The sequence below is a fragment of the Zonotrichia leucophrys genome, chromosome 2, assembly GCF_028769735.1.
Source record: "Zonotrichia leucophrys gambelii isolate GWCS_2022_RI chromosome 2, RI_Zleu_2.0, whole genome shotgun sequence".
In the NCBI taxonomy this organism is placed as follows: Eukaryota; Metazoa; Chordata; class Aves; order Passeriformes; family Passerellidae; genus Zonotrichia; species Zonotrichia leucophrys.
The window spans coordinates 19,518,770-19,542,226 of record NC_088171.1 but is presented as its reverse complement, the minus strand read 5'-3'; the positions used below and the strand labels follow the sequence as shown (position 1 = coordinate 19,542,226).

The 23,457-nt window shown below is 38.6% G+C and overlaps 1 protein-coding gene across 8 annotated transcripts in view; it reads left to right on the top strand.

Annotated features, from left to right (window-relative positions):
* The window catches only part of MLLT10 (MLLT10 histone lysine methyltransferase DOT1L cofactor), a 125,512-nt gene that overhangs the window by 14,609 nt on the left and 87,446 nt on the right, over positions 1–23,457 (top strand). For 7 of the 8 annotated variants that reach the window (XM_064704142.1, XM_064704144.1, XM_064704143.1 and 4 more), the window contains 2 exons: positions 9,485–9,539; positions 22,020–22,129. In XM_064704142.1, the coding sequence (XP_064560212.1) occupies positions 9,485–9,539; positions 22,020–22,129 (165 nt within the window). The remainder of the gene's footprint in view (positions 1–9,484; positions 9,540–22,019; positions 22,130–23,457) is intronic. The other variant, XM_064704146.1, reaches the window with a different exon arrangement.

Below are 23,457 nucleotides of genomic sequence, written 5' to 3'. Positions count from 1 at the left end.
TGTGTTTCCAGGAGAAGCCTATGGAACGAGAAGGACTCCTTTCCTCTTCATGAACTGATGTTTGAGTATACTAAAGTGTCGTGCCGGGCTGGGCAGTTGTTTTGGTAGAATGTATTGGATTGGGAAAGTCAGGTGGTGGGGGAGGAGGAAAATGGTTTTTTTGTAAGGTTTTCAATTCTTTTCTTTTTTTTTCCTTATAGTCTCTCCCTATTTTCCTGTAGTTTAAGTAATAAAGTGGTCTTTATGTTTAAGTTAGAGCCTGTTTTGCTTATTCCTGGTCACATCTCACAGCAGACACCAGGGTGAGGCATTTTCATGGGGGCACTGGCTCTGTGCCAGGCTCAAACCATGACACACAAATTACCCCAAAATTTCCCAGGCTTAATTGGGGGAAAAGACAATTTTTCCTGTCCAGTGTTTTCATTCCAATGTTGTTGTATTTCTACTTTAATTTTTTTTTTCCTATTGAAGAAAACATACTAGGGTAAGAGGAACATAGAAAGTATAAAAGGAAATTAGAAAATATAGGATTCTTTCCCCTGGAGGAAATGAAATACTAATTTCAGATCCTTTAGGGGAGAAGGAAAATAAATAACAAGAACATGTTGAGCTTAGAAGATAATTTTTCATTGAAAGAATTGAATGAACTTCAAATAGTTATGTATAGGTTAGATGAAGTATGTACAGCATTGGCATAACTGAAACTCTAGATGTGATTTTTAATAAACTTGGTGTTCAGAGTGGTTTTCTAAATAGTCTTTTTTTCTCAGAATGTTTGTTTTTGACAGCAATAGGTATGTGTCTGCCAGCATTAAATTGTTTTGCTTTAACTAAAATAACTACCCATATCAAGATCTTTACCTTTCTAAACCAGTTTTTAAATCCATATTAAAATATTATTAGGATATTATTATTAATATTAAGGTATTATTTGAAGTAGTAGTATTTAAGACTACCTAGCATATTTGAAGTCTGTAGGATTGGAGAAGATCATCTTACATGTAATAAAGAATATTATGAGTGACTTCTACAGATGTCTTTTTTTCTGGTAACACCCAAGAGTGAGACAAAATGTTACAGAATACTGGTGAAGGCTGGTGAAGCTGTACTGCAGAATTTGGGATATGAGTATCTGGACACAGTCAGTTGTGCTGCAAGCTTCTGCAGCTGCTGCTAAGTGGGAGTCAGGGCTGCTGAGAGCATCATGGGCTGCCAGTTGGAAAGGCATCGATTAGAAACTGACCTTCTGGTCAGCTGCTTTGCTTACCTTTGTAAATCTGTCCATGTGCCTTGGGAAAGTGTGTTGGGTTAGTGCATTTGGTTATGCACAGACATACCTAGTAGCATGGCATGCTGTAAAATAGATGTGTTTGAAACAAATTCAGAAGTAAAACAATGAAAGGCTTGGCAATTGACTCTTTCCTCCTAGGTTAATTTAAAAAAGTCATAAGAATTTGAAGGATTCATAGAATCATCTAATGATTAAGGTTGGAAAAAAATTCTGTGATCATTGAATCCAGCTGTTTACTCAGCACCACTGTATTCACCACTAAACTGTGTCTCTAAGTGCCACATCCACGTGCCTTTTGAACACTTCAGGGACAGTGATTTTGTCACTTCCCTGGGCAGCCTGTTCCAGTCAGCCTGATCACCTTTTCAGTGATTTTTACTAATTCCAATCTAAGCCTCCTCTGGTGCAACTTCAGGTAATTTCCTCTTGTCCTGTCATTTGTTAGCTGGGAGAAGAGACTGGCATTCACCTTGCTACGCCCTTTTTCAGAGAACGCAGAGATGGGGAGTTGTAGATAAGCTATTCCCCGAGCCTCCTCCAGGCTAAAAAACCCCAGCTCCCTCAGCTTCTCCTCAGCAGATTTATGTTCCAGAGCCTTCCCCAGCTCCATTGCCTTTGTTTGGACTCTCTCCAGCACCTCATTGCCCTTCTTGTAGTGAGGGGCCCAGAACTGAACCCAGATTTGAGGTGTGGCCTCACCGGTGCTGAGTGAGGATGATCAGGGGGATGATCTCTGCCCTGGCCCTGCTGCCACTCCATTGCTGAGCCAGGCCAGGATGCCATTGGCCTCGTGGCCACCTGGGCACTCTGTGGCTCATGTTCAGCTGCTGTTGAGCAGCACCCCCAGCACCTTTCCCTCCAGGCATCTTTGCAGCCACTCTGCCCAGGCTGGAGCTGCAGGGGTTGTTGTGAGCCAGGGGCAGGAGCAGGCCCAGGCCCTTGGCCTTGTTGGGCCTCAGAGCTCTGGGCTCTCCCCAGCAGTGCAGCCTGTGCAGATCCCCCTGCAGAGCCTTGCTGCCCTCCAGCAGCTCAACACTCCCAGCCAGCTCAGTGTGTCTGCAGGGCCTGAGGGTGCCCTGGATCCCCTCACGTGGGTCATTGATAGAGCCATTGAACAGGGCTGTGCCAGCACTGAGCCCTAGGCAGCACTGCTGGCTGCAGTTCCATTCAGCAGCAGCCTCTGGGCCCAGCCATGCCAACAGCTTCCCACCCATCCAACAGAGCCCCAGCCAGCCCTGAGCAGCAGTTCCTGCAGGAGGTGCTGTGGGCAATGGTGGCAAAGGCTCTCCTGAAGTCCAGGTAGGCACATCCACAGCCTTTCACCCATCCACTGTCAGTCCTTTGTCACAAAAGGAGATGAGGTTGGTCAATCAGGACCTGCCCATGCTGGCTGGGTCTGATTTCCCTGGTTGTTCAGCATATGCCCTGTGATGGGAACTCAAGGCGATCTGCTTCATGACCTCCCCAGCAGTGAGGTCAGGATGATAGTCCTGCAATTCCCTGGGTCTTCCTTTCAGCCTTCCTTGTACATAGGTGTTTCAGTTGCTAATCTCCAGTCAGCTGAGACCTCCCTGGTTAGCCAGGGCTGCTGGTAAATGTTTGAAAGTGAGTTGGCAAGCTCTTCTGCCAGCTCCCTCAGTACCTTGGGTGGATCCCATCCACCCCCATAGACTTGTGGCTGTCTCAGTGGCATGGCAGGTCACTGACACTTTTCCTCCTGGATTGTGGGGACTCCATTCTGTTCTCTGCTTCTGTCTTCCAGCTCATGTTTTCACTAAAATATGAACTAAAATTGCAACAAGTGGATTTAACCATTCTTCTGTTTGTTTAATGGTTAACAAGAGCAGCAAAATAAAATGTTTTGTCTGATAACTTTTAACTGCTGTTGATGAAAAAGATTGGAAGAGGTTGAGTGTCGGATTTTAAGAACTGTTACGTTGATTGTATGTAACTCGCTATTTTTGTTGTTTCTACCTTCATGGATCATGCGTTGCCATCTCATGGAGTTGTTTCTTTCAGTTAAACACTTTTGGGGTTTGGGGCTTTGCTTTTATTTTTTCTGTTGTCAAGCAGTATGAAACAGTAATTCTGTGATCAAAATGTACTTTGGAGAATAAAAATGGTTCTGGTAGTGTGTCATGCTGGGTGTATGCACCTTGACAGGGAATTCAAGCTTCCAAACACAACATTTTCTATATGTGGCTGATGCCTGTTGAAAATTTTGAAATACGTGAATGTCAGGGAAATATCAAAACAAAATTGAGCAAGAAATCTGCCTGCATTACTACCAACATAAAATTAGTCTGTTTCAAGTGTATGCTTTCTTTCCTTCTGTCCTTCCTTCTGTCCTTTTTAAAGTAAGGCCTTCAGTTGGACTTCCACTCTGATTTGTAGCCAGTGTAGATAATGCCACCTCCCAGATAAGGTATTTATACCCTTTATATCCTTTCCTGACCACCTGTCTGTGTTCCTGTTACATTTGTTATCTGACATTGGTTGTGTAGCCTCATGGAAAGGTGGCTCAAAGAAATGATCTGACTGAAAAAAATATTATATTTATGTTGCTGGCTAGGATCTCCATATAGTCAATTGAATGCTTTTCCCAGAGCAAGGAAGACAGTAGAAAGGACACAGCAGGGGATGGTCAGTGATCTTCTTCTGGCAGCGCAGTGCAATTATGCTACCTTAAAGTGAGCCTGTAGTAAAGTCAGCTGGAACTGCAGCTTGGTGTCTTGGCTGGCTTTAAGGAACTGTGGTCTGTTTAATCTGCTGTAGATCTTGTGTTATTTAGGTTAACAGGTCACATTGAAAGAAACGTTTTATTGCCTCATTGCAATGCTGGGAATTCAGTCCTGCAAGATTTTACTTGGTTGACAGTCATTATTCAGGTGAATGGTTCCAATGGCCTAGCTTGGGCCACAATTCAGTAAATTACGTGCAAAAGAATTCTTTGACCTTTGTTTTCTTATAGCAAGAGACAGCATATAATGGGTGTCTGCAGATGATGCTTTATGAATGCGCTCCAAATTTTCAGAACCCTGAGGCAAGAGCAATGTTATATTCCTATTACTATTTTCTTCTCTCCTGCATGTATAGTCTTGTCCCTGTCTCTCTTTTATCTTCTCTATTTACTGTTGCCTTTTTCTCTTTCCCTTAATTTCAACATGAATAAGGTAGTCTCTTGGATTGAACCAGTTTCTCTATGCCTTTCCAGTTGAAAGATTGGTAGAGCTAGGTGTACCAAAAAGACTTGAAAAATGATATTTGTATAATGTTACCTAATGCTGGTTAAGTAGCTCTTAGTCCTGGTTAAAATGGAAAGGCATATTTATCTAGAATAGAGGAAGAACACTTTATACCGCAAGGCAGTGGAGCCAAGTTGGACTGTAACTGATTCAGTATGGGAAGCTGGAATTATTTAGCTCCTTGTTTTACTTTGGTCTTCCATTCTTGCAACTTTTTTCTGATGGATATCTTTAGTGGACACCTCTGTGTGTGTGGTTTTTTTTTTAATTATTTCAGGTTTTTATTTCTTTTTGGTTATTTTTCCTTTTTTTATAGTGTTGAGGGGATGAAAAGTTTCTTTTTCTGCATGGATCTTGCATGCTTCTGATTTTAGTTCTCTGCTGGGTGATGATTTAAAGACTGGACTCCTCAGGAGGCAGTCGGTTTTTCACCAGACCCAGGCAATCTCAGTTTGCCTGAATGCTAAGGGATAGGATCAGTCTTTGTTTACTTAATTAAGTTGCTGTTTATGTAGCTCAGAAGTGAGTTGTGACAGTCACGCTGTCAGACTGTTCCAGCTTCACAGCTCTGAGATTGGTTTCACTTTAGTCCTCTACAGGAGACCTCATAGTCTAAAGCCATTCCTGCTGAGAGTTCACCCCAATTCTGCATGGACAGAACTTAGTCTCCATGAACTTAGTCTCTTCCACTGAAGAGCTGCAAAAATGAGATGTCCTTACACTCTGTAAGGACAGGAAGGAAAAGGATTATGTCATTTTCTACAACTTCATTGTGTTCCTTCAGCCAGTATTCGTCTCTTCACTCTCTTCAGATCTAATTCAGCTGCCTGTACCTACAGCCCCGCGTGTGCTGCTGCACCTCCCTGTGTTGGACTGGTGCCCTTCAGCACACCAAGGACATGGTTATTCTCTAGGGTCACAATCAGCCTCTGTAGTGTTCACATTTGTGCTGCTTAACCTGATGATGTTTGTCTGAATTGTTGATCAGTCGTAGCAGCTTGCCTTATTTGTGCTGTGGTGTCTGTAGATGTTGTATTTGCCCCTGCTACCTACTCCCTCTGCCCTGCACAGCTGGTTTAGAAGTTCCCCACAGTGTTTCTGAATGCTCAGACAATAAGTCTGTGTCAGAAATCTTTGCCAGAGAAAAGACTTAGAACACAAAACTGGAGAAAAGAGCCGTGTCATGGTCTGTGTGCTCAAATATTAGAGACCGTCTGTATGGATCATCAGATTGTTCCATATACTGTGTTGCATCATCAACATGCATGATAAAAGGATCAAAATGTTATTCCATCCATTTTAGAGCTAGTAATAAAGTGTTAGTTTAAATAAAAAAAAATTCTCTACTAGTTACTTGTCTCAAGGCATGAGAGTCACTGTTTCCCACCTGGCAAAGGTCCTGGTTTTACTACGTGGCGTGTATTGAAACTTGGCAGAGCAGAAATGGGTGACAGAATCTGAGTGTTGAGGCTGGGAAGGAGTTAGATTCCTAATGCAGAGAGAGGCAATAGAAGGGCTTGGGGTAGCTATGTGCTCTCTTAGCTTACTGGGGTGCTACCTTATTGCAGATTGTAGCCAGATTTCATGGCCCCGGAAGTGCTCTGTGTCATCAAAGTGCAAATATCTCTGCAGAGTTACCAGTTCTCAGCACCATGAGAGATGAGTGTGATTCTGCACTCAGGTTTTGCACTGAGGTTTTCTTCCACTGTCAAAGCTTCCACCTCCACTTCAGTTTTCTGTCTTGCATCTTCTCTGACTGGTTGCAGCCAGGACTGCAGAGGATTAATGAGGGACCCGAGTCCTTGCAGACCAAGACAAATAAATCAGGTGAAGCTGATGAGACTGAATGGAGCATGCTTAACTCTTTGGCATAAAGGACTGGCTCAAGTCATTGCATCTTAGTGTCCTATGATCATTTTGATTTATTTTATGGTAAAGTTTGCACAAGAAGCTTGCTAATTCTTTAATTACTGGTGCTGCAGTGCTGTGGCTCCCTGCCTTCAGTTTTGCTGATGCAACCGTTTGTGGAATTGTACTTAAATTGCATCACTGATATGAAATGAATTTAAAAGGTTAAAAAGTTTATTTCATTCTATTTCACTGATCTGTTGTAAGGGGCAGCCCAGCAGATAGTTGTGTCAGTAGCTGAGGGAGTGGTGGAGGGAGAAATTAATGAGGGGGAGGTGAAGGGAAGAAGAGAACCTCCTAAACTGGTTTTGCCACTACTGAAAATGTTTGTCAGACTTCCATATGCTTGCAGAGGTGGGGCAAGGCAGAATCTGTTAACAGCTTCTCTTCTCTCAGTTACATCATCTCCTCTCGTTGGCTTTAAGCTGCCAGCTTGCAGCTTTGGACTGGGAGCCAACTTTATTGCACTGTGACCATCAATGCATACCAGGCTTCTTTCTTAGGAATCTAGTTCAGTATATGAGAAATTTGTTGAAATGAAACTGTTGCTACTGTGTGTCTCTCAGCACTTCAGTATTTAATATTTTGAGAGCTGGTGTTAAGATACAGCTCACAAATATACTGAATATGTAGGATTTTGTTTAAAATGAACTGATCAGTTAATTTCTGTGTCTTGACTAAAAAAAAAAAAAGTAATGATGGAAGTCTGCAGGCAACTTGCAGAATGATTAAGAGGTTTTCAGCCACTTTTTAATCTAAATTTCACCATAGACTTAATGCTGGCTTTCAATAAATTGCTGATCATTTTTGTGAGTGTGTGAGAGAGATGAGTGAAGCAAAAGACAAAAGGCTACAATCCTAAAGATCCTTCTTTCTGTGTACAGCTCTCTGTACCAGTGCACTGAGAAAAAATAAGGTTTTTTCCTATTTTATCCTCTATGAAAGCCTCTTTGCTCTAATATAATTTTTTTTACAGGTTAAGAAAGATAGTATTACAAATTTCTTACAGGTTAAGACAGTCCTCAAGATATACTTTAGCCATATGAATTTCAAGAATGGAATTTCTAGTTCCTCAAATAAGTTTGCACAATCTGTTTCTGAGGCACTGCTAGCATCATAGGCTCCTTTATCTGCTGTCTTGTCAGTTAGCTGGTAATGGAGAATAGCTCTGTTCAGGGAACAGTGAGAACAGGTGTCCCACTCTGTTTGAAGGATATGGTGTTAAGTTTGCATCTGATGATCTTGATTTGCTTAAGATTATTAGGTTTCTATGCTCTGAGTTGTCCCTAATCTGGAAATATTTAAAGGTTATAATATGGTGATTCCTAGGTTTAGGATCCCCTATAGTGGTGTTCCTGTGCTTGTAATGTGGAGCACTTGGAGCGTGGGTCAAATCTAGTAATTTCTGTCATCTCTGGTTTGGAATTGATTTGCATGCTCTAGGACATGAAGGTAAACATGATATTAGGAAATTGATAGGAGGCAGTGATAGCAGAAAAACTGTTCTGTTCTGATCCTGGTGTATGTTGGAAGAATATTACATCATAGATGACTTGGACCCAGGACTGGAAGGGACACTAACCAAGTTTGCAAGTGATACAAAACTCGCAGGAGCTGTTGAATCCCTTGGAGGCAGGGAGGCCCTGCAGAGAGAACTTAATAAATTAGAGGACTGGGCAGTCAATGACAGTATGAAGTTTAAGAAGGGTAAATGCCAGACTCTGCACCTGGGATGGGGCAACCCTGGATGTACAGACAGACTGGGGAATGAGATGCTGGAGAGCCAGCCCTGTGGAAATGGACCTGGGGGTCCTGGTCCATGGCAAGTTGAACCTGAGCCAGGAGGGCCAGCCCTGTCCTGGGGGACATCAGGCACAGCATGGCCAGCAGGGCAAGGGAGGTATTGTCCTGCTCTGCTCTGCTCTGGGGCAGCCTCACCTCAAGTGCTGGGGGCACTTCTGGGTGCCACAATATAAAAACGAGATTTAACTGTCAGAGTGTCCAAAGGAGGGCCGTGAGGATGGTGAAGGGCATGAGGGGAAGCCGTGTGAGGAGCAGCAGAGGTCTCTTGGGTTGCTCACCTTGGGGGAGACTAAGGGAAAACATCATTGGAGTCTACAACTTCCTCATGAGGGGAAGAGAAGGATCAGACACTGGTCTCTTCTTTGTGGTGACCAGTGACAGGACCTGAGGGAATGGCCTGAGGTTGTGTCAGGGGAGGTTTAGGTTGCATATTAGATAAAGGTTCCTCACCCTGAGTGTGGTTGTACACTTAACAGGCTCCCCAGGGAAGTGGTCACAGCTCCAGGAGTGCTGACAGAGTTCCAGAAGTGTTTGGACAATACTCTCAGGCACATTGGGGTGACTCTTGGGGTGGTGATGTGCAGGGTTAAGAGTTGGGCCTTGATGAACCTTGTGGGTCCCTTGCAACTCAGCTTATTCTGTCATTTTGTGATCAAACTGCTTATTTCTAGATGTGTGGTTTTGCTACAGCTGTCAGCTTCTGACCTCCTTTTTCTGAGACACAAAGTGTGGTTGGTTTTTGTGTCTCAGGATAAGTGATAAGTGGCAGCCAGCAGAGACTGTAGCCAGCCATAGCTGCGTGCACCTGTGCTGGTCATATCCACAGCACTTCTTCATGATTGACCGTCTTAGTCAATACAGAGAGCCTAGGACAAGGAAATACAGTGAGGACTTTTGGACTTTGTCCAAGCTTCTTGGCATTTAAGTCCACCCTGTGCTGTAGTTTTTGGAGGCTTCTCTTCAGAATTCCCGGGTGTGAAACCCAGGAAGAAAATTGGAGGTGGAACTGCAAGTAGCTTTAATGTGTGTCATAGTTTGAAGATCTGGAGGAGAAAGCTTTATTTTTCACAAAATAACATTAATATTCCAGTAAAGGTTAAGGGAAAACACACCCATTCACTTGTAAAGAATGGTCGCTTCCTTAATATCAGATAACAGTTTTAATGTGTGTGGTTTCTTTTTCGATGCTTCTGTGATCATTCCATTTTTTTTATTTTACTTTTGCTTTTTTTCCTAGAGATGTGAATTATGCCCTCATAAGGATGGTGCTTTAAAGAGAACAGATAATGGGGGTAAGTTTTATTCTTGCTTTTTGTGAACTCTCTTATTTTGTATGAGGGAAATAAATCTGTGGAAAAAGATTATAGGGATCCTAAACATAAAAGAAAACACTGACTGCTTGGGAAAGAGATAATTGTTTAAGAGTAACCCTTATTTGTCCACTTCAGGTTCAATTTACTTTGAGGACATCTATCATTATTCTTGGTTTCATTTTTAGGAAAAAAGTTACAATAGAAAAACTGCATTTTAACATAAGATTTAATGGGTAAAATGGATGAATTTTATGTGTATTTAGTTGGAGCCTGAGCATTACAGAAAGCTGTTGAAAGTGCACCTTTCATGGAGGAAAGTGGAATTTTTATGTCTATAGCCCAGACTGAATGCACCAGTGCATTTTCAAAGGTTGACTCTTTCATGCCTGATTTACTAATAGGTTCTGTAACAAAGAAGTTAGAGCTTGAAAGTTGCAGTAGTGATTACCTCTGCCTTGCATCTTTCTAATTTCACTGTTCAGGTTATCATCAGTTCTGCTCCTGCTGAGTAGAACTGCTAGAGAAAGTCTCCACTGAATATCCTGGCTTGATTATATTTATACTAATAGCTGGGTGATGTGAGTGTAAAATTTCAATTAACTTTTGAATCACTTTTGGAATGCTGCCTTCTCTCTCTGGTAGATACTTCTAAATTCCCATCCATCATCTATCTGTAAATACCCTGGTCATTTTGATACCGAGCCTTTTCTCTTGTGAGAGGAGAAAGTATGATCTGTATTCTGGAATTCACTTGGACAGTCTATGGAAATTGTATTCTGCAGATTCTGTGCTGTGTACATGATATTCTGCCTAATTTGTGTCTTAACATAGTGTTGATGCAGCTTTTCTATTTCTGTTGCAGTTGAGTTGCAGGAACACAGGGCCTGCACATGTTTGTGCTGATCTGTCGTTTCCCTTGTGTACCTGTGACTGCTCTGTTCATATATATATATATATATATATGCTCTAGGTTTACCATTTTAGTGTCAACTGACTCAAACACATCACTCAACTTAATACTCAGTACTTAAGTCTTATTCCTCTTTATTATTCCTCTCATGTCAATACATGCACTGTTGAATTAATTTCTTTAGAAATGGCAGCTGGACACTTTATTTTTAGGAAATAGTAACAAGAAAGCCTCAACTGTCTTGAAATAAACAGGAAAACTTGTGAAGTGTGAAGTAGCTGAAGTGTGTTCTGGTTTTATACTTAAAGTAGTATTTGGGAATGCTTTGCTATTATGCTGTGGTGGTCTTGAAACTTTTTCTTAGCATGAAGTCTTGAGAACTTACTTTGATAGTGTGCATCAAAGATGTGAGCATCCTATTAATTGTAATTATAAGTTCTTGTCTGAAAGTGAATTACTCTGTAAGACTGAAATGCTTTAAGTTTCAATGCAAAGATATAACACTGTACTATAATTTTAATACCCAAGTGTTTTCATCAGTGAAAACTTCATACTGAATATTTCATAGCTGAGAGGCATAGGAATTTATTTTTTCTTCTGAAAACACCCAGCCTCTGTAACAGATTGTGTCCGTGGTGTTGAAAATAGCAAATTCTACTTTGTGGAGCAAATGTTTTTTAAATAATAGCTTTATGGAAGGATGTGTACCTTGGAAAACACTTTGACTGGTGTTGCATTTCAGAAATCTGCGTTCTTACCTGAAATTTTCCTTTCGTAGAGTTGCCTAATGAGATTGTACCAGAAGATTTTTAGACTTAAAGAAATACTGTTGAAGATCAGATAATGGGCTTGCCAGTTGCAATGGTGTTTTCAGTAGGTTAATACTTAATTTTTTAAAATGCTGTTACACCTTTCGTTGCCAAATGAATCATAAAAAGATGCAGATATTTGAGAAGAAACTTAGAAACAAACATTTCTGGTAAAACCTTGTAAGGATCTAGCTTTATAAACTTGTAATTATGCAGTCTTTCACAAAGTATAGAGATAATTAAAGGATCTTAGCTTTTCAGAACAAGAGAAGAAATTGCTAATTTTAAGTCAGTGATAGAAGGTTTTTCTCCTTTCTGCCTTCTGGCAACAAGTAACTTCGTTTTTTTCTTGTAGCCAGAAAAAAACAGAGTGCTTTTTGTTTTGAGTGTGCAGATTGCTTAGCCCATAGATGGCCTGCTGCTCCTGTAGGTTTTTTTTAAGAGTCTTCTGGATATTTGCTTTATAATAAGGTGGAGGGCTGTGTTTTGGGCATTGAAGGTACCGTATTTTCTTTTATGTCCGGAAGATTAATGGGCTACTGAGCTTTTACTGTAGTGTTCTGTGATTTTCATAACCTGCAGTAAGATGCTGTTACTGCAGTGAGAGTCCTTGCTATACATTGTTTCCTCCTCCTTTGAGATGGTATTTGTTTTTAAAACTTTTCCTTATTTTTTGCCCTGCATTCCTTTTCAGCTGCATGCCAACTTCCCTGACTCAGCTGCCCATGCTGATGCTGATGGGAGGAATGGCCAGGAGGGCTCTTTTAGCAGCAATCTGTATCTGATCTGTCTTGAGTCACTTGCACAACTGTAACTGAAGGCAGCCTAATCTCAGGGCTCTTCTGTAACAGTGTTGTCTTGCCTTTAAGATCTCTGAGGCACTACATGTATGGCAGTAGTCTGGGAATCAAACTCGTGTTGTTTAGAAGTATTATTAACTGACTATAAGTATAGTGAATTTGCTATATATTTTGGTAGCATATGGTGTGGTTATGTTGGTATTTTGTGAGGTTTTTGTCCCTCTCTCCCACCTCCCCACATAGTGCAAGGTTCCTTTGTGTGCATTCTTCCTCCTGCTGCCCCTCCTTTTACTGGCCTGTTGCTGCTTACCTGGCCTTTTAGAGATGACAATTTTTTTTAGATTTTATATTTCTGTTTGGAGTTTGCCTCTGCCTTAGTTGTGCTTATCAGGTGGGTCCTCTAGTGTCATCTATGGCAAATACAGAATTACAGTTTTCAGTGATTTCTGAAATGCAGCATTATTGGAGCAGTACTGTCAAGGATTTTACAGAGAACTTAAAAGTGACAGCTTGAGATACTAATAGGAGAGGAACATATCATGGAGGCCAAACAACATTTATCCTGCTGTCTTTGACTTTATGAACTAGATTCTTGAGAAGGGTCTTCTGTGCCTTCTCAGAATAGTTTCCTAGCCTACAAGCATTTATGCTTTGGGACTTCTTGCTCCAGACGTGGTATTTTTGTATTTGAAGGAAGATGAGTCCATCACATTATTGAAGTGTTCCCTTCTGTATAAAGTATAAGTTTAGTGTCCATGTATGGCAAGGCTGATCAGTATGATGTGTCCATGAGTTTCTTTTGAACCTGCTACCTCATGGTTTTATTTGATCAAATTTGATACTTGCTATTTGCAAACTGGGATGGCGAGGGTCAGTTATTCTGTGCTTGCATTTCCAATACCTCTTCCCGTAACCTTTTTGGGTTTGCTGGAGAGTACACAGATGACTGCCTGTTCTTGGTGGCTACTGGTGCTGTAATCAGAACCTGAAGTGATCCCAAAAAATAATTGAGTCTGGATTTGTGTGGGATATGTCCCAGTCTGCTTCAGTATTCCTCCTGTGCTTTCCATTGTCAGAGACTTAGAGTGACCTTGGGCAGGAGCAGCTAAGGTCAGTTTGCACGTGCTTGTTCAGTCTCTGCACTGTGTGAAAATGGCCATTCTGCTCCTGCACTTACACAGATCCTAGAAACAATACTCTTAGATTTAGCTGAGTAATCTGATAGATTTAGGAGTCTGGACTAGTATCTGTGATGTGGCTTGTCTGTCAGTGGGTTTGTCTGTCCTAAGGATTGTTTAGAGTTGACTGTGTTTAGCTATACGTTTGATTTAATTAAGTTTTAAGAGTAATAGGACGTTGCATAGTTGTGAGCAGGATGTTGGTCAGAAATTTTAGGAATTAGCTTTGTATAAGTTTTATACTTTGTTTGCCTAATACCTATGACTGTCTTAGGGCTATGGTTAAGTTTTGTGAACAAAAAAATAGTCTTTCCTGCATATGGACTTTGTTTTTACATAAACATGAGGACTTTTCCGGTGTTCAGAGACTGGAATTATATAAACTCTATTAGGCTATTACCTCTTTTTTAAAAAATTTTTATTTATTCTTTCCTTATTGATACTAAAAGTAGAAAAGGAAGATTGGATTGAAAAAGCAACTTTTCTTTCTGAATATATTTGTTGACAGAATTCCTTGATGAATTTGGTTTTCATGTTCATGTTGTGGTTTTAAACATGACTAAATATAAAAGTTTTTTAAAATGAGAAAACCTGGTGTGTATATGAGTTGCATATTGATTTGCTGTCTTACATGTAAGAAGGCTATTGAAAGATTAATTTTCCTTTAGCTTGGTGGATTGGTAAGTGGGTTAGTAGTTGGATAAAGTATAAACACATTTTTTTGAAAAACAGAGATGTAACAAGTGAGCATTTGTTTGAAAACGCTTGAGAACTGTTGGCATTTGACAGTTTTGGGCCTTTCAGTTCAGTAATATTTCCTAAACTGTTGCAGTAATTTCCTTTGGATTTTTGACACTCAGTGAGGAGGAAATAAAACCATGACCATTTGGACTGATTATAGCTTTTTGAATCCCAGTTCTTTTATCTTCTCATAGTACTGAGTATGCATTCTGTTTTCTAAGCAAATTGTTCACTTGTATCTAATGTAGTGCATCTTGCATTTAAATAGTTTTCTTGCAGTAATCTTTTTCCACAATTTTCTGCAAGCTTAAAAGGTTTGATTTTGCTATACAAGTTGTTACTTTGAAATCTGATTCCAGTGGATGATGATCAGGAATGCTGTGTAACAGCATTCTTTGTATGACTTTTCACCAAGACTCCTTTCATGCAGCTGCTTGAGGAAAGGCCAGTGAACAATGTGGTGGTTTTATGTCATGGTCCAGACCCTCTTTGCACCCCCTGGCTTAGTGGCAGGATCTCCCAAGTCTATAAAAACATTCTATGCTAGGCTTTCCTGTTGCTGTTGTTATTATTAGAATCTCAGTGTCTGGTTTACTGTTCTGATGAGTTTTCTTGGTGTTAATATCTAAGAATGTGGATGGTATAATGTTATATGTACACACTGAGATGTATGCATTTTGCAAGTGCTTACCTACAAATGTTCTGGCCTTTTTGAGCAGATTTACAGCAGTGTGTGTATTATTTTTTTATTGGAAAAGAGAAAAAAAGATAATAAATTTAAAATACTGCATTAATAGAAATTAATGTATTACCATATAAAGAATTGTGTATTTATGATTTATATTACTGATAATCAGAGTGTATATGTAGAAACTTTAAAAATAGAATTTTTGGTGCTTATTTACGTATTTCTTCCTTTTGTTGTATGAAAGGATTTCTTGAGAGAGGTGGAAGAAACTCAGTAATTCCGTAGCATGACAGATAAAATTATTAAAGCTATTAGCTTACTCAGTGGACCAATGGAATTTCATCTGTAGATGTTTTGAAAACAAACTATTTGTTGTGCTGCAGAGTGATGATTTGAAACAAATCAATTCTTTATTTGAGGTCCAGATTTTTCTAAATGGAGTATTTTGTGAAATTCAGTAGTAGGACTTTGTAGGATGAAGCCTTTTTCTTCATAGACAAATAGTATTTATTTCACCTTTTAAACAAATTGTCCATTCTCTACCAGTGAGGAGGTTGGCTATCAGCCACAACAGTGAGAGCTGTAGTGGTTAGTGTGGCACCTTCTTTTCACCCCTCTTCAAAGAGTGGATCAAACAATATAATATGAATAATGCTGTATTAACTATAGCAAACTCTAAGTCTTTATTCAGTAGAATAAGGAAAAGACAGTAACTTCAGCTGACAGATTTCTTATCTGCAAGTTTTCTTGTTTTAACAGGAAAGGAAGAGCAGGGTTAAAAATATATGGAATGTCTTAATGAGGAGACACTTAACTAAAGGTTTAAAATAGTGCTTAATCTTTCCCTTTGGCAAAGAGTAACAGTAATGGTCTTAAGTACATGTTTGAAAGGTGAATCCAGCAGAGTTGGATAGAGCTCAGCCTTTGGGTCAGTCAGCAGATCTGATAGTTGTGGAAATGGAGGGTGCAATTTCATGTAATCTAGGACAGCTGTTGACCTCTGCTGAAAGGAGGGGACTGTGGTTTTCCCCTGACTGGTGTTTCTGCACTGATGGTTTTGTGTGTGATAATCATGTGACCTCAGTGTGGATTGCATCAAACCATTGACTTATCTTGCTCAAAGGTAAACTATTAAGTTTCCCACAAATTTAGTAATGAGATGAACGAAAAAAATTATTTGCCCTGCTACACAGCAAACTTATACTGCAAGGAGAGGACAAGGATGTACAGTTGAAAGTGAACAGTAAGGTGAGATCCTGCTTTTCAGTGACAGTCTATAGCTGAAATGGATTGAGGTATGTCCTAATTATTCTAATTGACAACTTAAAGCAACCCCCATAAGAAACTAACATTCCAATAAAGATTTTTTCCATGCTAGAATAATACATACATTCTCTTGGTTTGGGCATGAGCTGTAGTTACAAACGAAGTAAGATTTCTTTAATGAAATGTAATGGACCCTTTAGGAACTTAGAATGCATAAACAAATTTTGCTCTGACATTGCTGCATGGTTTGGGGACAGTGATAATATCCCAGAGCTCTTGTGCTACCAGGCTGGTCCTGTGGCTGGAGTTCAGTGTGGCTTCACAATTCTGGTGTCTCCAGTGCCATAGTGCTCTGCTGCAGAGCTCCAGCACTGCCTATGGCTTGTAGTGGAGTCCCTGCTCTGTGCCTCAGTTCATCAGCTACACGTGGGCTTCCCTTGCTGTGGATGGGAGGATGGATTATATGATTGTTGCTGTTATTTTATTGTGAAGTCAAAGATGATGAAAACAAGGCTTGAAAACTTGCACTGGAAGACAGTTTAAAAGTACTGGGAGTTTATTTATGAGGAAGACGCTTGTGAATCAAATTTTGGGCAATTAAGTAGTAGTTGTAAAGGCAAAAATTTAGTTAGATGGGTAACATACTGTGTATTATTTATCTTCCTGGGTTTTCTTTGTTAATTTACTTTGGTAGAGTTTGCTTCTAATTATAGAGCTCTTTGTTGGCAACAGTCTTGTGTTTGCTGATGGTAGAATTGCTAGGAATTACTTTTCTCCGTCACATTGGGATAACAGCTCAACTATTTATTTTCAGCTAGGGGTCTGAAGTCTGAGCTTTGTTACTCTGAACGTTAGTGAACAATAGATATTAAAATTCTGCGTGCTAAGTATGTACTGCTAGGTTTGCACTGAGTTAAAAATCAGTAGGGCACAAGAAATAAAAATCTGAGTGATGATTGGTAACATTTGGATAGATTCTGTGGTGGTAATGGAACATTTTGTGAACTAGAATGAAACGTAAAAAATGGCACAACTCAATAGTGTGTTTTTCTGAGAAAAATCAAAGTAAAAATGCATTTAAGTGAAATGCTGCAAGTCTCATATGTTGTATTTAAACTTTGAAGACTTTTCAGCATGAATTTCAATTTTTGATATTGGAAAAAACTGGTTTCATTAGTGTTATCAAAGAATATCTCAGAGTTGCTTTATATGTGGTTTTTTATGTTGTTTGAAAGTTGGTAAAATTTTTTCCTAAGATATTTCCAAAGGAAAATGCCTTAGTTATATTTGTGTGATGTTTTCTTAGAAAGCACCCTGGATTTTTTTTGTAAACTGTAAGCAACATTTCCCAAAGTTACTGATCTTGAAAGTGCAGTTGAAGTAAGTATTTTTAACTTTGTCTATCACCAATAAATAAAAATTAAAAACTATGTTTTGCAGTTTCTGGATGGAGACACTGATTGTTGTAGAATATTGGGTTTTTTGGAAGCAAAAGAGGCAGTGAATGTGTCAGCCCTGTCGTAGCCTGAGGATTTTTCTTCAGCAGTTTCAGAGAAAACAATTCTAGTAAGAGTGCACAGAACAGGCAAACTCGATGGCTAATTTGAATCCTTATGCTGTGTTTCTTAGGCTTTCTAGTTTAAAAACAAGAAATAAAGTTCATTTTAAAGTAAGCAAGACAACCAGTATTATCTGGTAAGAATACTATTATTGAGAAGGCACATATGTCAAAAGGCCACGGTTTCAAAGATTGAAAAACGAAATAAAAAAAATCTGAAGGGAAAATTTTAACAACATTTTGCAAGCTGACAGTATCTCTATTTGCAAAAGCATGTGTCCTGCCCTTTCTTCCAGTTAAAGTTGTCCTTAAAGTGAGATGAAACCAAAAGTAAATTGGATATAAGGAGTTCAGTGGGGATAGTAAGAGTTTGTTAGCAATTACTGCAAGTTTCATAAGTAAAATTAAAAAAGCAAGTAATAGTCTGTGGCCATTTGTCTGGATTCAAATCATATACAACTGAAGTGAATGGAAGCTTATAATTGATTTAAAGAGTAAATTATATCGTTTATGGGGATGGGTTTAATGAACACATTTGGAACAAAAGTGATCTCAAAAATCTCCTGAGTTCCTGGCTAAATTTGGAAAACAGTTAAGAAAAAATAGGAATATCTTGCTGTTATTTCTGTGCAATGTTTGGGTGAAGAGGAAAGCTGATAAAATAGTTTCAGTTGCAACAGAAATTAGGGAGAATGTTTTGAATGTTTTTGTATGTTGTATGTGTATAACATTGCTGTTGAAGTTTTTATTTTATAATCTAAAACATGGGTATACAATGGTATTTTTCATACTTATACATTGGTAAAGCTTAAAAGGACTGGACTTCGTGATTTTTTTTTATTCCTGGATGAGAAGGAGGGAAAAGGTGTATAGAGTCTGATGAAATTTTAATTGCCCTAGAATAATGTATGTAATAAGTGATTTGAATAGGAAGTTTATAGTGCAAACTTTATGGCTTAGATGGAGTAAATGGAAAAATATGTATTTTAAGGTAGTCTTAAATACCACACATCCTTTTAAATGCTTACTTCTCGTACAGGCTTCTATGTACAGTTTGGATGGGTGTCTTTAGAATGTTTCTTTGTCCCTGCAGACAAAGAAAGCAGTTATCATCCAGTAGAAAACAGTAGACAAAAGCATTCAACTTGGAACGTGGCAATAGGTCCTTTATTCTGCTGGAGCTCTGAGCCCTGTGCTCAGCCTGAGTAGTTGTCTAAAAGAGAAGGAAATGTCAGCAGAGGATCAGGAAGGTGTTTTTGCACTGTGTTATGTAGTCAGAAACGCTCTCAGTTGAACAAAACATGACAGGTAAGACCGTTTGTAGGTTAGTAGCTGGTTCTCTCCTCAGTGGGACCAAGGACATCTCTCCCGTGTGGGCTAGAGGTGTCCGTGCTTCTCTCCTTCTGCTTTGTAGCTATAGTGGCTACTCTCTTGATGCTTGGGAAAATGGTTCTTGTTTGCTTTTTTTCTGCTTTCCTCCTACTGTATGGTTCTTATATGGCAAAATGGAATCTTCTTGACCTCCCTTAAGTATAAAAGTTTAGTGGAGGAGTCTACAGACCTTGAGTTCTCTGGGGAGATTGCACAGGACCTTTAGACAACCAGTTCTTAACCACATTTGTTATGGAAAAGTATCTTCCTTACTCTTCCTAAAGGGAACTCTCCTTGACACTTCCAGGTCAGCTGAGTGTTGCTCTCTCACAATTCTGTATTTCTTCACCAGTTAAACTTTGGACAAAAGAATATTTAAGAACTTGTGTACAGGATGTCTTGAATCCAAGTGGATGCTGGTGCTGGAGTTAGGCCTTTTTTTGCTGTAGGCATTTGAGGCTGGTAACATAAGGGTGCTGCAACCACCCCTTTGGTTAAATTATTGTTGGACATTATTGTGATTTATTATATTATTGTGATTTTCCAACAAGGCCAGATAATCTGGGATCTGAAGGTGCCAGATGGAAACCAATGGAAGATGTCTCTTGTCCTCAATTCTGTGGGCACTTGTTAACATATGCTCAAAAAGTGTTTTAGTGCTGTGGTGCTTCATTTGTTTCATTATGTAGATCCTGGGTTTGGTCTCATGAAAGTTAAAAGCCTGTTACTGGCCACAGCTGTTTTGGATGTGTACTTCCTATTTGTAAATAGGAATGTATTGTAGTGTTTTGGTGTTTTTTTTTTTTTTTTTTTTGGATAGTGGTGTAGTGGTGGAGCACTATTCCATTAAAGTTGGTACTGAAACTGGTTCCTTATAGTAAAAATTCGTTACCTTCCTAAATTTCAGTTCACTTTAGTAAGTGATTTCCCCCCCTAATGTCTCTGGGCTATTTTGTATATTTACATAATAAGTTTCCGTTATATGTAACTGTAACTAGAGTACAGACTTAATTGTGTGTGAGGTAAAAGCTTTTGCTATCTGATTATGTGTAGCCAACTGAAGAAGGTTTATTTTTTTTCAAAATTTCAGTGTCACTTTTTTATTGGTTTAATGGCTTTATTAGATAAATGGTGTTTCTATTTGAGTTAATTTTTTGAGAGAACATTTAAAGATAAATATTCATCATTAACACCATACTAACATTTATTTGTCTTTAGTAAGATGATTCTGGCTTAAGGCAGTTTGCAATTCTTAGAAAAGCCCTTATAAACACTTTTCCTGAAGATATTTCAAGTAGACAAGTGAACAAAAAAGGTTGTGGTTTTTATAGTTTTTTTTCCCTTAGTCTGTCTGTTAATGATAATTTTAAAATGGTCTGTTGGAAGTGGTTTTAAAAGCAGCTCAAGTTGTCTGTTTATACTTCTTTTTACTCTACACTTTTATTAGTCTCATGCCTTTTCTGTACAGAATAATTCTAAAGACTGTTTGAAATAAAGTTGGGGAGCAGCACAGATATTGTATTTAGTAGCAGTTGAAACCCTAGAAGGATATGTGTGGTGTTACTGTAACTGTTGTGTGTGTGTGCACTTTGCATTTTTCATGGAAATTGTAACTACCAGTTTAGTAAATGGAGAGGGGAAACACCAGATCCCTTGGCAGAAGCTGGAGAAGATTGGTGCTTTAAGAAAAGTATCTGGAATTGCATATGTGCTTTTTCTTCTAAATGCCATTCCTGAGTCTCAACAATACACTGTGAGCAAGCACAGCTTTGTGTTTGGCTCAGTTTAAGAGTCAGTACAGTTTGGTGAAGAAATTAAGACCTTTTCGATTCTGTAGAGTAGCTGAAAAGAGAATATCCAAGATGAAAGCTCTGAAAAGTTTGCAGTGAGACAGTAAATGGTGGGGTTTGTGTTTAAATTTTTTTCTGTTTTTTGGGGGGGTTTATTATTGTTGTTGTTTTTATTTTTATTATAGCATGTGTTTGCACAATGATAATTTACTTTGCTTGCCTAATCTAATAACCTGCTAGATTATCTAATTATTTAAGTCTGTCATTTTACGTCCTTAATGGTTGCATACAAGTAAGCCTGGGTAGGAGGAAAGCAGAATTATTTTTAAAGTTTACTGAAGGTCTTGTGACAAGAGACACTAGTTTTCCTTGTGGGGAAGAAGAGAATTTATACCAGGTGATTAGCTGCACCAAATTCACTTCTGGATGAGATGATGATACTTGTAATAATTCTATTATTCATGTCACTATAGCAGTATGTTGGATTAACTGTGTAGCAGCAAATCTACAGTTATGGCATATGGTTCTCCTCTGAAACAAACCAATAGCTCCCAGGATCTCTGTTGAAAAAAGGCTTCCAATTCGTAGGTTTGTTTCTGACTTGGAATTTACCCCCACCTCCATCCAACCAAATGCCAGACAATTCAGAATGCTGGCTTTCTTAAAACGTTGTTAAAGCACAGTATGGTAAGTAACTAACTATTTACTGACCCCAGTGTAATAAATTAGAATATGACTGGATATAGGTATTTGTATTCCTGTGAAAAAACAAGTTGGCCACAACTTTATAAATGGAAAAGCAAAAGATAGAGTAGAGGGGATGTGAGGGTGTGCATATGTGTTGCAGTTTCTATCTACAGGAAGAAACAGGAGTCTATTCAAATCAGAATAATGTTTTTAAAATAAAAATTATACACAGAAGTCTTCTATGATGCCATGCTTGTAAGAATATTGGTTTGGTCCAATGCTGCTTCCTTTTTGCAGCACTTGGAGTAGTAGTTTTTATGCAATGACTGTATTAATCCAAGAAATTAAACAAAATAATAATTTTTCTGTTTGTGTGTCACTGTTTGTATAAATCATTAGTATTTGAATTTCATGGAGTATTACATATATAAATTCTCTCTGACTACATAAAAAAATGTATTACTGATCATCTAAACTTTGAATAACAGAAATGAAATGTAAACATGACTTAAGTGTAATTTATGTCCTTAATATTCTAAACAGTTAAAGTAGTTTGTGGGAAAAAAAGTGTTGTAAAAGGTTCTTTATACTGTAATTGTACTACATTGAAATTTCCTTTAAGCTTCTAGAAAACATTAAATACAATTATAACTTTTTGTAGGTTGGGCTCATGTGGTTTGTGCTCTGTACATTCCCGAGGTGCAGTTTGCAAATGTTTCTACGATGGAGCCTATCGTGTTGCAGTCTGTTCCTCATGATCGTTACAATAAGGTATAATTCTATGTCTTTTTACATTTAATGTATTTATTTTAAAACTTCTGAGATTTTATAATATTAAACTATGCTTCTTAGAATGCACTTCATATAAAATTCCTAAATGTCTGCAGTAATGCTATAAGTTTTCTGCAATGTCTTTATGATAAATCGAAGAATTAAGAAAACTGTATTATTAAATTAAGCTGTAAGGTTATCTGCCATGTCTTATTAATCTTTAGATTAGGGACTGTTTTGTTAATTGAAAATGCCATGATCTTTGAATAACAGTTTATTTTGAAAGGAATCTGAAATATTTTCTATAGGTAAAAATACTATTGCAGCTTATATGAGATTTTATTATTAAGTACCACAAAGTCCTAGTGTTTTAAGTGTTGATATTAACATAAATATGTTTATAAACATTTCTTTTAGGACAGAGAGGTATGCTAATATATTAAGGCAAATACTTGCAGACTTTTGCCTTTGCAAACAACATTCACTTTAGTAGCATTATTTGCTTATAGGAGTATTCTTGTAAGTAATTGTCAGTGAGATGGAATGTTTTATAAAGTGTGGTGAGACTTCAAATTAAAAAAAGCCCAAAAAGGCAGAGCAATAAACCAGTAGGTTGTTAGTGGTCTTTATTGATGGTTACATTTTTCTTATTTCACTTGTGTTACTTTCTCCTCACTTAACTACATTGGGTTTTCTATGTTCCCTTCTGCAGATGCAAACTGTCTGAATTTCTAATTAGTTGTGTTACATATTTTTCTTGTGTTGTTCTTTTAACCTCTAGTTTCTTTTTATTTTTTACTTCATTTTATGGTAGTTTGTGGACAATGGAATAAAGTAGGAATAGACTGTGTTATAAAAAAGAGAAAGAAGAAAAAGGCATACATCTCCTCTTGTGTTCTTCCTACAGGGGAACCAGTCCCTGTTCACGTTACCTCTGTGACTTCTCACACCCCCCACATCCCCTTTCCAAGTTTCCATCTTTGATTTATGGGCTCCCCCTCAATGTTTCTAGCCTTTTTCCTTTTTTCATTCTTTGGTCTTTTCCTTTTCTGTTCACTTTCTCCAGTTGCTGTCAATGCGTTTTGTCCATCTGATTTACCAGTGTAGCTGAAATACCAGGAGTCAAAGTCTAAGTTTTTCTTCAGCTTTCTCATTACTGTCTGAGCATCTCTATTGGCATCTCACTCTTTGCTTTCCTCTGCATTTACAAGAACATGCAACAACAAGATTCAGTACAGAGCTAATAAAATGTTTCTGCTTGGGCACAAAGCACTAAAGAGTTCCTATAACTGATGAGTTTATTTCCTCTCTCTCCTCAATTCTGAGGA